We start from the raw sequence: 13136 nt of genomic DNA on the forward strand, positions 1-13136 counted from the left end.
AAACATTATTAGTCAGAGTTTTAGTCGACAAAATTAACACTGCTTCCCAACACATTCTTAGACCTAGATATTATCTATTTTCCTACTTTTACTATGAATATCTTCTTTATTTTTATATTTTACTTCCATTATTTCTGTAAAATTAACCCATTTGTTATCAATGTTATATTCTATTAATGATAATAGGTGCTCCATTTTTTATTGTAAAGACCTGTAAGCTGTCATCATCAACATTATTATAAAGAGGCTAAAAATATATAAAGATTTTCTAATAAGTCTAAAATTAGTGACATTTTTACTTTTCTAATGAAGTAACTGGAGAAAACAGACCTTTTCTCTCCGCTGTAACATAAACTCTCATGTTTTAGCGGTTATTTTAGGGCATTTTTGCGACTAAATCGGTTAATCCACATCTATTTAACCATAATTTAGAGCACTGACTAGTTTATCAACATTTACTTCATACTACTATTATTTTTTCTTTCTGCTCGGTAGATATAGAAAAGAGATATTTGTGAAAGGAGCCAAAAAAGTTATAAAAATAGATTTAAGAAGAGTAAAACTCAATTAAAACCAATAAAATGATCAATAATCCATCAGCAGGGCTAATCCATCTGTACATTAATAACCCAGAGTGTTCATACTCACTTATATTCGTATGTTTTTAGTTTTCGGTTAAACCGGAAAGGCTTTCCCAGCCACCTGGAGCTCCGCTTGATTTTCGGTCTCGTGAAGTATTTCATCCTGATGCACGCGCTCGGGTCAAACTTTAAAACTGAACTGTGATCGATATAAAATCAATCACACCTAAATCCAGGCCGATTACACACCTTCACAGGTTATTCTACCGGCTTTAAAATACAGGACTCAATAAAACGCCCCGACAACACACCAGGATGCCAACAGCATTTCGCGCGAAAATGACGTAGCTTCCGGCTTCTTCTTGCTCCTCAGCTCGGATGGCGGGATAACAGCAAACGTGAAAGCTACACGCTGCCACCTACCGCACCGACTGTATAACAACATCGAACCTTTATTGTTTGAATTATTATTTTATTAAAAGAAGAAATATTTGAGACACCATTTATTCTTTTATTAATTTATAAGAATTTCTAATTGTAAAATTTAGAATTTTTTAAGTCACGAATCTCATTTTTTCTCGTACATTAAATTTATTTTTTATATTTCCCAAAGTGAAACCTTGCTGTGTTGCTTCTTGGAAAAAAGGGCAATGTCTTGAAACTTTTTTCTTCAAAAACTGATCAAACCATGAATTTATGCTCCTTAAAAATAAAAAACTTTTACAAAATTATCATGTTCTAATTTTTCCTGTTGTGTTATGATGTCCACAATCTTCTCTTTGTTCTATTTTTTACCTCTTGGAATAAACAGTTAAATTTACAGGAATCATATGACTGTACATAGCAGCTTTGCAAAAAACAAAACAAAACAAACAAAACAAGAGAAGTTGTATCTAAAGATAAGTTATTAACCCTATCCTGTTCATTTGCTCTGTTTTTTTATGTCTCAAGTATGAAATTGTTTAATCTTTAAAATGCTGTTTCTATATAACAACTCCCCTTTATTGTTATTTCCTTTGGTTTGGGTTTGCCATTATTTTGTTGTTTAAATGTTTCTCCTTATTTTTGTTTGAATTATTATTATTTTGATTTTGTGAAAATGTGACTCTTTTTAAAATTTCCTAAGAATTCTGAAAAATTTCGATTTTCTAAGAAATGTTATCATTTTGTTTTTGTGTGAGAAATCTAAATGTTTGGGATTTTGTGAGGATCCCAACACTTTTTGATTTGTAAAAATTCTAAGACTTTTATTCTATGGAAAATCTAGATTTTTTTTTTTTTAGATGTTTTGAGAATTCAAACATTTTCCCATTTCATTTTTGAAATTATGAGTTTCTGATTTGGCAAGAACTCTAAAAGATCTGATTCCTGGGGATACTTACAGTAATCAAATTTGTGAGGAAAATAAAAGTTTCTTTTTTATTTTTTGAGACTTGTAAAAGTTTCAGGAAAAAAAACTTCTTGATAGGTTTTATTCTCCAATATAAAATTTTAGATTTAAGCAAAATGTTGATGAACAGCACCCCTGTGGACTGTTTTGGTAATAGCTAATATAATTTATTTATTTTAATTTTGATTGATTTTTATTATTATTATTATTATTATTATTATTATTATTATTATTATATTTATTGAATTTGGACTGCTTTTTTATTTATTATTATTATTTTTTTTTTTATTTTATTTAGTTATTATTATTATTATTATTATTATTATTATTATTATTATTATTATTATTACGATTATAGTGTTTTTTCTTATTTTCTAATATAATATATTTTAATTTTTTAAATGTATTTTTATGTAATTTTCTATATATGTGTACATACATACATATATATATATATATATATAAAATTTGGACCGCTTTTTCTCAGTTTACAGCTGTGCATTAAGAGCTCACTATCAGCATTCCACACCAGCAGGCGGCGGTAAAACTCCCCCAAAGGAAACACCACCAAGCAGAAGAAAAAGACCCGGATGTAGATGTGTAGTCTCTTCCTGTAGCTCCAGGTTGCTGTTGTCGTTGGACGCTACTATCTTCATTATTTCGTCTTTTCGATGGCAAACAGAACCGTTAAAGATGCCAACAGTATACACGGGACCAACCCGCAGTATCTGGTGGAGAAAATCATCCGAACAAGAATCTATGAGTCTAAATACTGGAAGGAGGAATGCTTCGGTCTGACCGGTTAGTAGCAGATTAGCCACAGAGCTAACGTTAGCATCCTGAGGTTTAGGGTCCATAATGTTGACCAGGAAAAAACTTTAAACCTCTGCAAGTATCATCAACATAAATGTCTAACATCTGCGGAACTAGTTTAATTTAACCGAGATTTTTAAAGTTAGTTTGGATAAAACTCTCACCGATCACTTTATTAGGCACACTTTTCATCTGCTTATCATTAAGAATGTGTCTGAAGAAGTGATCAGGCTGTAAGTAGACATTTAAGATCAAGGTCACTGCCCGCTGTCTATCTGTGAACACAAATACACATTTACCCCATCTGATCATTTTATTAGGTACACCTTCTCGTCTGCTCCTCATTAGTAGTGTACCTAATGCTCCTTGTGTTGTCCACAGCTGAGCTGGTTGTTGACAAAGCCATGGAGCTGAAGTTTGTCGGTGGGGTCTACGGAGGGAACATCAAGCCCACTCCTTTCCTCTGCCTCACCCTGAAGATGCTGCAGATCCAGCCTGAAAAAGACATCATCGTGGAGTTCATCAAAAACGAGGATTTCAAGTGAGTTTTAACTGGCCCATAGTGGGTTATCGGGACAGGTATGGGCTAAAATTAGCTTGGAAATACTGTCATCTCTGGTATTGCTGAAAATTAAAGATGTACAATAGTATCAGCACGATTACAGTGTTGCCTTTAAAAGTTAAATGTTGGTATCTGCTGCTAATTTCTTCTGGTATTTTACTGCCAATATATCAGCCATAATTTTCAGCAGTATAAGTCACTTATTGGCCCTAAATATCTGATTGAAGTCAGACTGTACCATCAGGTATGCTTGTCTAGGGCAGTGGTTCTCAATCTTGGGGTCAAGACCCCCTTGGGGGTCGGAGGACACTGAGAGGCGGTCTCCAGATGCCCTAAGAAACTAAGAATATGTTTTAAATTGCTCTGTTGCCACTTTACACCAGTTTTGTCAAATTTTAACCCATGTTCATCATTTTTCCCACCAATTTTAACACATTTTTACCATTTAACACCTATTTTTGCCAGTTTTAAACTCTTCCACCACTTTTTCTGTCTGTTTTTGCCACTTCTAAAACAAATCATGCTACTTAGCCTAAGCTTAATTTCGCCTCTGTTGACTCATTATTGCCACTATAAACCACTTTTTATGGCCAGTTTTTCCCATTTTAACCCCATTTCACCATCTTATATGCTCATTTTTGCTAATTAAACCAATATCTGCCAATATCTGCTTTTTTGTTTTTCAGTTAACCCTATTTTGCCAGATTTTTAACTATTTTTCATCCCATTTCACCAAATTTTCACCCATTTTTGCCATTTTAAAGCCATTACAACCACGTTTATACTCCCCTTTACCACTGGTTATGCCCATTTTTGCCACTTTAATCAATTTTTGCTATCTTTTTTGCCATTTTTGTCTAATTTTTGCCACCTTGAACCCTTTTCTGCTACTTTTAATATCCAATTTCACCACCTTTTCCACCATCTTTGGCCATTATTAACCCATTGTAGCTTTTTTTTTCAAGCCAATTTTAACTTAATGCTTTTATTTGGTAATTTTTTCAGGTTAAATATAAAATATGGGTATCAAAGCTTAACTTTACAGTAGACCACGGTTTTGCTGACCTCCATGGGCCCCCAGTTTGGCTGGGCCCCAGAAAGCAGTCCCTTTCATCCCCCTTTATGGATGGCCTTGTCTCCACATGACCATTCTTGGTTGTATATGACTGTATTCATCCACCTTCAGGTACAGCGGGGGTCTTTAGTCTCTGGCACCTTTATTTTGGGGGTCTTGGGCTGAAAAGGTTAAGAACCCCTGGTCTAGGGCTCCACACTCTCGAGGAGGTCCACTGTGAGCCCTGAACATTTAGAATGAAACCTCAAACATAAAACAGTTACCAGACTGTCTTTCCCTCTCCTGATGTTTTCACTGTCGGGATTTAACACATCAGGTTTTAGATGGGGATGCAAAATGATGGATTTTTGCAGATATGCTGATATTTCAAAAGCAATTTTGATTGATACCATTATAAATATATGGCTGATATATTGGCTGGAAATATCAGAAGAAATTGTTGAATCTGTCATGCCAATATCATGCTGATAAGATCATGCATCCCTAATTTGAATCTACAGAATGCAGAGAAATAACCCCATTTGTGGTGTTTCTCAGGCTATGAAGCACCATTTTCAACACATTTCCCATTTCTACAGTTTAGATGCACTAGTTCTAGAAGTCCATCTCCCCATCAATAAAGTTTTGCTTTAAGAAACGCTTAAAAAAACATGGGCAACAGCTCAGCACTGAAACATTTCAGATGTTTCTGTTTCTCAAAGTGTAGGCTCCCGTAGGAAGGATCCTCCCAACTCTGGACCCTCAGAGGTGAGGCTGGAGTCTTCTCTGGCAACTCCTGAACACATCTGGAGGGCTAGTGAGTGTGCGTGATTACGTCATAGGAAGGGTCACGCCTATGTGCACGGCGGCAGCAGAAATCTAAATAGGAGGGGCAGTGACAACAACTTATACAACTTTTACCCAGCGCTGTCTGATGTGTTATCATACCATCATATATTCATGATAGCTATATATGATAACATGATTGTATAATATTCATACAATTATAATCAAATTCTATGGCGGTACTTTTCCAGCTTTACTGTGATGCCATAAAATGATGATGATAACATATACATAAACAGGACATTGAAAATTGTACTGAGCAGTTGAGGACCCAGCTTCCTCCTGATACTGTGCTAGGGCTGGGCAGTAAATCGCAGATGAGGTTAAATCGGAGTTCGGTCTGCTGCAGTTTTCAAATCGCAGTGCTGTATTTTCTTAACCTGAAATGCCCCAAAATACCAGCCTGGTACATTTTTTTGCAGCAGAGATTTTTTGCTCTACACATTTTGCATACATTCATTATACATGCAATTTTTTTAGACTAGTGTTAATGAAATTTCTCAATTGCCTATAAAGAGTCAAAAAACAAGACTGGTAAGATACATGCATCAAGAATTTAATACACTCTGTACAGAGGGAGCAAACCCGCACAGCCATACAGCAGTTAGCAGTATGAGGCTTGCCCAATGAGCAACTGTTCCAGGCCCTTTGATACCATCTAAAACACGCCCTTGAGCAGTTACCAAACACATGAGCCTCTGATCAACTTCAGAGAACTTCCTTAGCAGAAGGGTAAATCAACTGGGGTACAATGAAACAGATGGTCACTTCCCAAAAAAGTGGTCTTTATGACTTTTACAACCTACAGCTGCTCAGCTCATGACTTACTGTCCTGAGGTTGAGGATGTGGTGAGGATACTCAGAGAGGGTTTTACTGCAGGGTTAAAACAGAAGAATTCACCAGGTCATTCTTTGGTCAATGAAATAGATGCACAGCTAAATACAGACTAACTAAATCTAATAGGTTAAAATATACAAAACATACAAAATTCCCATCACACTAGTTTGCAAAAATCCTACTTTTCCTGTTCATGTGTATGATTTTCCTAATCAAAACAAGAATAAGAAAAAAATATTATTCCTTTCAGTAAAGCAGCACATATCAACTTTGCTTCATGAGCCAGAATCACTTAGATTTTTTTCTTTTTCTTTTTTTTTTTTTCAAAAAGTTCATCCCGAGGTTATTTATCTAATTTTGTGCTGGTTATAATATGTAATGATTTATTTTTTTGTGTTTGCCAAACAGTACATAAGATGAGGAACCTAAAAAAGTAATTGCAAATTAAATCGCAATTGCTATTGGGGGAAAAAAATCACAGTTGGATTATCGTTTTCAGCCCTATATTAGACTATGAATATAAACGGTGCAACATTGGATTGTTGGTAATTCTTGCAAGCGGAGGATGCATTTCTGCTTCCTTGGAAGTTCTCTGTTTGAAGACCTCAGTCCTCCTTGGAAAAACTTTAGAGGATCCTCCTCATTGGAACAGTCCTCAGCCGGCAGTCAGTGATGTAGTTTCCTTTAAAAACATCTGTTTGAGGATCCTACCTTGGCTTAGATTTGTTTATTTCATATCAAAACCAGGCCCGACATATTTGACCTTCCTAAACCACTATCTTCTTTGTCAGGTACGTTCGTTTACTCGGAGCGATGTACATGAGGCTAACAGGCACTGCAGTGGACTGCTACAAATACCTGGAGCCGCTCTACAACGACTACAGGAAGATCAAGACCCAGAACAGAAATGGAGGTGAGTTTGGGTGTTTGTTGGTGTTTAGTTGTAAAATACTTGAGTCTGCTTGCTGAGTTAGTGCCGATCGTTTGCTTTGGTATGAAAGATTTCAGTCAAACCCTGGTAAAATAAACAACCAAACAAACCTTGACAAGGTGGGACCTGGTGGATATTTAAGCAGTGATCAGATTGTGGCACGAACCAGGAAGATGACTCTTCAACCACTTTTCTCCCTCGGTACACAGTCAGGTTTAGAACCGTCTTCTTGCTTGTGTTTCCGCGGCCAGTGTCTGCCATCTCTGCTCATAGTGACGTGAAGTTCAGCTTTTTAAAGATCTGGATCATTTGGCTCGGTTCAGTAAAAACAGCCAGTCCTTCCACTCTTTAACGGCTCATCACTCTGGGCTCATGTTTACATACCGGGGTTACCGGGCTGTCCAGGGCTCTGAGGTTATGTTGTATATCAGTGATAAAACCTCTATCATTTCTGTCTCTGTGGTTTTAGAGTTCGAGTTGATGCACGTGGACGAGTTCATCGACGAGCTTCTCCACGCAGAGCGGGTGTGTGACATCATTCTACCTCGGCTTCAGGTAGGTTTAGACCACGCCTACAGAACAGCGTCCCCACGTTTAAGCTCATTCAACACTGACGTGACTTTTTTGTTTTGTTTTTGCAGAAGAGACACGTCCTGGAGGAGGCCGAGATGTTAGACCCTAGGATCAGCGCTTTGGAGGAAGATCTGGATGAGGTGGAGAGCAGCGAGGAGGAAGACGAGGAGGAGGAGAAGGTAGAAGATGTAATAAATGAGAAAAGAAAGAAAACCGCACTGCTTGGATTAGACGTCATTTATAAGTTTTAAAACCTGCAGACTTTGCTCATCAGAAGTGTGCTGATGGATCACATTACAACCTGACTGGTCACATCACGTTACTCTTTTTCTCTCCGTTTAGCCGGAGCGACTCCAGACCCCTGAACCCCACAGACGCAGTTATCGTGACAACGACAGACCTCGCCGCTCTCCGTCACCTCGCTACAGACGCAGCCGCTCACCCAGACGGTTTGTGTTTGACTTTTACTCACATTTACTGAGAGAGAAGCTGATCGTATGAAAACAGGAGAAAATGAGGACTTTTCTGTCTTTTTACTGATCATAAAAATCTAAACCCTCCTTTTATTTTTCTCCCCAGGAGGAGCAGATCCCCAAAGAGGCGAAGGTGCGTTCTCTGAAAACCTTCTTAACCATCAAATACAGCATTGTAAATTCCCACACATTGATTTTTTTGTGTTTGCTCTCAGCCCATCACCACGGAGAGACCGCCATCGTAGCAAGAGCCCACGCAGACATCGCAGCCGGTCCAGAGACAGACGCCACCGCTCCAAATCTCCAGGTACAGAGATGTGAGAGGTTGATGACATGTTAGAAAAAGTGGCCCAAATGCATACCAGGAGGGGGCAGCATTATCACTCACTGGTGTAGCACCTCTGCCTCTCCTAACAGAAAACTGTCCCACCTTAAAGACCTGAAACAAAGTACTGCTTCCTGGCTCAGGGTTTGGACTAGAGTCTACCTGAGGGTTCTTTCTGATGCTTTAAAGTCTGAGATGGTGCAGGAATAATCTGTGTTTAAAAGTGACTGCACGTCAGCTGTTTTTGCCCCCTTTATGTCATCAAAAACTAAAACAAAAGGAAAGTGTCTCAAATGAGAGCTGGCTCCTGTCCTTCAATAAAGGAGCCAGCTCTTAGAACCAGCTCATCAATGATTCATATCGCTCTGCGTTGGAATAAAGCTGGTCTCACTGCTAAGTTTTATCTCTCTGCTCTGTAAATTTCCTCTAAAACTGTGTGATTTCCAGTGCTTTTTTCTCGCTGGTGTAAAAACTAAAGTGTGGAGCTTTTATTGACAAGGTTCTGACAGCAGCGAATATTTGTGCCTCCTTAAAACAAAGCTGAATTCTAACAGGGTTTTTAACAACGGGGTGTCAAACTCAATCACAGCAGGGGCCGGATTCTGAATTAAGGTCTAACCAAAGGGTCTAACAGAGTCCATATTTAACCAAACTGTTAACCTCATTTTCACCAGTAGTAAATTATGGGGAAAACAAACTAAGCACTGATGATAAATGATTTTGAGATTTAAAAAGTCCAAATGATTAGTTAAAATGCTCATAATCTGAGATAAAAAGTCAAACATTAGTTCATAAAGTCAAAACACAAAATTAGATGTTAAAATAATGTTTTAAAGAGGCAAATATATTAAAAAGAAAGTCACAATCATGTTTTTAAGGCAAAAGTAGGACTTAAAAATTTTAAAATGGTGCACCTAAAAGGTCAAACGGTTAGATGAAAGTCAAAAAATAGTTGAAAAGGTCAAAATATGAGTTAAAATGTCAAAATTTTAAATTGAAAAAGCCAAAATTATTAGATAAATGGCAATTATAGATTAAAAAGCTTAAAATATGAGATGAGAAGTAAAAATAATAATTTGAAAATGGTCAAAACATGAGATAAAAAGTCAAAATAATAAATGTAAAAGGTTGAAATATGAAATAAAGGCCTAAATAATAGACTGAAGTCAAAATTGTGAAATTCAAAATGAAAAATGTGAAATGAAAACACAAACTAATTTCTTTTTTCTAATTATTTTTATTAATTTTCACATTTTTATGACTTCAGGATATTTAATCACGGCTAAGTTTACATTTTTATACTGGAGGAAATCTGCAGATCTCAGACCAGTGTTAATAAGAATAGGTTATGATCTAGCGGGCCGGGTGTAACTGTACCACGGGCCGGATTTGGCCCCTGGGCCTTGATTTAGACCCCCGTGGTGTATAACATCTAGTCAACTTTAATAACTTCTTTATTTTTTCTCCTAGTTAACTGAGAAAAAAATGCCTGAAAATTGGAAGTACAGCTGTCACTGCTGTTTTAAAGGATTGTAATCTAGTTAAAGTAAATTTACCATTGAGAGGCCAAACCCCTTGCTACATTGGCTAGGATGCTGATTTTGTTTTGGCTTTTATTTTGAAAGAGTTGTCATTATTTTGACCCAGGTCACAACAGAAGCCGCAGACACCGCAGCCACTCAAAGACCCCGGAGAGGTGAGTTTTCCTCCGCTTCTGACTGCAACACATGGTCTTAAATATGAACCGTGCCTCTAATATTTCAGACATTTAAAATCCCAGAATCCCCTGCCTTCTACAGTCATGATTTTATTATTTAAAATATATTTGTTTCTTTGTTGTTTTCCAGGAGCTCAAAGAAAAGTCACAAGAAGAGTCGAAGAGGGAACGAGTGATTTTATTTTTGTATATTTTTCACCTCCTAACTGTTGACCTCGAGGTCTTTAATGAGTTTTTATTTCAATATTAAATGTTGGACCACAGAGAAAGCCTTCAGGTTTCAGCAGTGTTTGTACAGTTTTATTGGGTCTCCTTGTCGTTGTTTATGCCATCTATAAAGAAAACTAGCAGTGCTCTCAGTTTCAGCATCGTCGTACCTTTACTGGCCTGTTAGAGATGTTTGTGTACGTCTGAAGGACTTTCACACTCAGAATAAAGACCCTGATTCTTTTTTGTGTGTTTACAGAGTTTTATTGATTGTCCAACAGTCAGAACTGGACCAGAAATCCATGTGCTCCGTCTAATCAAACAAAAGGTTAAAGACATAGTCAGGTTTACGTGCTGCTCCAGATAACAGACACAGAAATGAGAATGCTAGTACAGTTCAGTCAGGCTGCCACTTCTTAGTTTGAATCAAAGACCCTGTAAAGTGAAAATAAATCTGTATTTAGGTTTGTTGTATGACAGCTCACTGTGTTATGAACCTCTAAATCAAATTTCATTCAACTAAAACATCTCCAAGTTTATAAATTTAAGCTTCAAAAAGCTTCAATCCTGGATGGTGTGGGCGTGTCTGTTGAATGAACCGAAGCCACGCCCACTCAGGAGAAATATTATCCGACTTCTGACCGAAGTAAATCACTCATGCTATTAGCTCCGCCCCTTGACCTTACGTTGACCTCATGATCAGAGCAGCTGCCTGGCTCTGGTCCAGAGGAGAGCCAAAGTCTGTTTCCTGTCTCCAGTCTCTGTTCTGATGCTGTCAGTGATCCATAGACCACTGTGGCTGATAGATTTGGTAAATTTACCTCACAATGAAGAAAAACAGCATTTAACTGACTGATAGCTTCAGTAAAGGCAGAGACATCAGCTAACAACAGACTGGACTGAGATGAGCTGCTCTGTGGTTCTAGACTGGAGCGTTAGAGGGGCGGGGCCATTCCCACTGTGGGTTTATGACATCATGAGCCCACATATTGGCCCCGCCCACATTAAACCCAGCCAGGAAAGAGGTGAAAAACTTTCTAACAGTCTAAATCCAGAATTCAGTCCCATGTAGATCTCAGAGTTTTCACATGTTTATATATAATAAATGTGACTGAAAGTACAGACTGGCGTGTTTGGGACTAACCTATAAAGCAGAGCTCAGCCCATGCTGGCTCTTCCTCCTCTCCTCCATGCACAAAGGCTGAGTCAGCTTTTACACGTTCTAACTGGCTTCAGGTGTGATTTCTAGATTGCAGCACCTGTTACTGCCACAGGTGAGTTTGAATGAGCATCACATGCTGGAAATAAAATGATTTACCCACAGTTTTAAAAGGGGGACAATCATTTTGTCTGGCTCAATTTTGTCTTTTTTCTTCTGCTGCTTTTTTGTGTTGTTCCAATGCACATAAAGGAAATAAACGTGTGTACACCAAAATATTGTAATTGTAACAATTTCTTTGAGAAATGGTGAGTTTTCAGAAAAATTCCAGGGGTGACTGATTTTTTGGGATTGAATAAATTCTGCTCAGTTTACTTTTGAGAACATCCTCAGGGCTCCGAGTGAGGTCTGAGGGAAATAGATGCCTTTTCCCAAGAGTAACTGGATGCATCGAGGACCTCCACTTCACACCAGGAGTCGGACGAGCACCGCCATATCTCGTCTTCTAATACCGGAAGTCACTTGAACTCAACGTCTTCTTCGTTGTTCTCTCCGTGTGTCGCTGCCATGTTTATAGAGGCAAGTCCACCAAGTAAGGAAATACGAGTAGACGAAAAATGTCCGAGTTTCCGGGTTAACGAGCACAGCGATAACGTTACATTAATTTAAATGGATCTATTTGTGATCCAAATTCACGTATCGCTGAGCACAGACATGATATGCGACAAGAGACTAGCTGGTCAGACGTTGGCATCGCCGCCATGTTGCCAGAGGCAAGTCACTACGTCAATCAACACAGTAGACAAGGACTGTGCACGTTTTCAGAATAACAAGCTCAAACGATGAGATTACAAGGATTTTATTGAATCATTTATAATAAATGATCCATGTTAAAATAATAACTGACCGTGAAACATAAAAGCAGAATCAGCTTTCTTGTATTTTCTTAGTTAAATGAAAAGATGTACTCCATGTTTTAGAATAAAATAATATTATATATATAATACAGTTTTTAATTTTTATTTTGAATATATATATTAGTCTGATCGTTTGACTTTTTTATTCCGATAACTTGCACAACAAGGCCTTTCTCACGCGTATACAAAGTACTTCCTGTTCAGCGTTTATCATGCTGGACCACTCCCACCAAAATGGACCGTCTGCACAAAAAAGATTTATGACTTATGCTTATATTTCACTAACAGTTAATATTTTAATATGGATCATTTATTAAATGATTCATTAAAATCCATGTAATCTTGTCGTTTGAGCTTTTTATTCTGAAAACGTGCACAGGCCTTGTCTACTGTATTGAATGATGTAGTAGACTTGCCTCTGGCATCATGGCGGCGACGCCAGCGTCCAGCCAGTCTCCCGTCACATATTATGTCTGTGCAAAGAGAAACTTGAATTTGTATCATATATTGATTTATTAAAATTAAAGTTATGTAATTGCTGTGCTTGTTAGTCTGGAAAGTAACATATTTTTCTCTACTTGTATTTCCTTACTTGGCAGACTTGCCTCTATTAATATGGCGGCGAAGCACAAAGAAAACAACAAAGAAGACGTTGAGTTCAAGTGACTTCCGGTATTAGAAGACGAGATATGGCGGTGCTCGTCTGACTTCCAGTGTGAAGTTGAGGTCCTCGATGCATCCAGGTCCCTC

At 37.7% G+C, this 13136-nt stretch overlaps 2 protein-coding genes across 3 annotated transcripts in view; one reads left to right on the forward strand and one right to left on the reverse strand.

The window, feature by feature from the left end:
- Nucleotides 1-932, reverse strand: part of orc1 (origin recognition complex, subunit 1) — a 28845-nt gene extending 27913 nt beyond the window's left edge. For both annotated transcript variants that reach the window (XM_041790401.1, XM_041790400.1), the window contains exon 1: nt 649-932. In XM_041790401.1, coding sequence (XP_041646335.1) covers nt 649-743 — 95 coding nt within the window. In that variant the 5' untranslated portion in view covers nt 744-932. The remainder of the gene's footprint in view (nt 1-648) is intronic.
- A 1623-nt stretch (nt 933-2555) lies between these two features.
- prpf38a (pre-mRNA processing factor 38A) lies at nt 2556-10554 on the forward strand. The gene is made up of 10 exons (XM_041791541.1): nt 2556-2772; nt 3166-3325; nt 6876-6997; nt 7485-7570; nt 7657-7767; nt 7931-8037; nt 8168-8194; nt 8277-8368; nt 10034-10082; nt 10234-10554. Exons 1-10 carry the CDS (start codon nt 2643-2645, stop codon nt 10277-10279), a joined length of 930 nt encoding a protein of 309 aa, XP_041647475.1. The 5' UTR covers nt 2556-2642; the 3' UTR covers nt 10280-10554.
- Nucleotides 10555-13136: the final 2582 nt, after the last annotated feature.

Source organism: Cheilinus undulatus, linkage group 7 (assembly GCF_018320785.1).
Source record: "Cheilinus undulatus linkage group 7, ASM1832078v1, whole genome shotgun sequence".
Taxonomy (NCBI): Eukaryota; Metazoa; Chordata; class Actinopteri; order Labriformes; family Labridae; genus Cheilinus; species Cheilinus undulatus.

Excerpts from the sequence above, each read along its gene's own strand:
- prpf38a (XM_041791541.1), top strand. The coding sequence starts at position 2,643 with ATGGCAAACAGAACCGTTAAAGATGCCAACAGTATACACGGGACCAAC. Across the intron at positions 7,571-7,656 it reads TCATTCTACCTCGGCTTCAG|AAGAGACACGTCCTGGAGGA; the intron begins GTAGGTTTAGAC and ends TTGTTTTTGCAG. Across the intron at positions 7,768-7,930 it reads AAGACGAGGAGGAGGAGAAG|CCGGAGCGACTCCAGACCCC; the intron begins GTAGAAGATGTA and ends CTCTCCGTTTAG.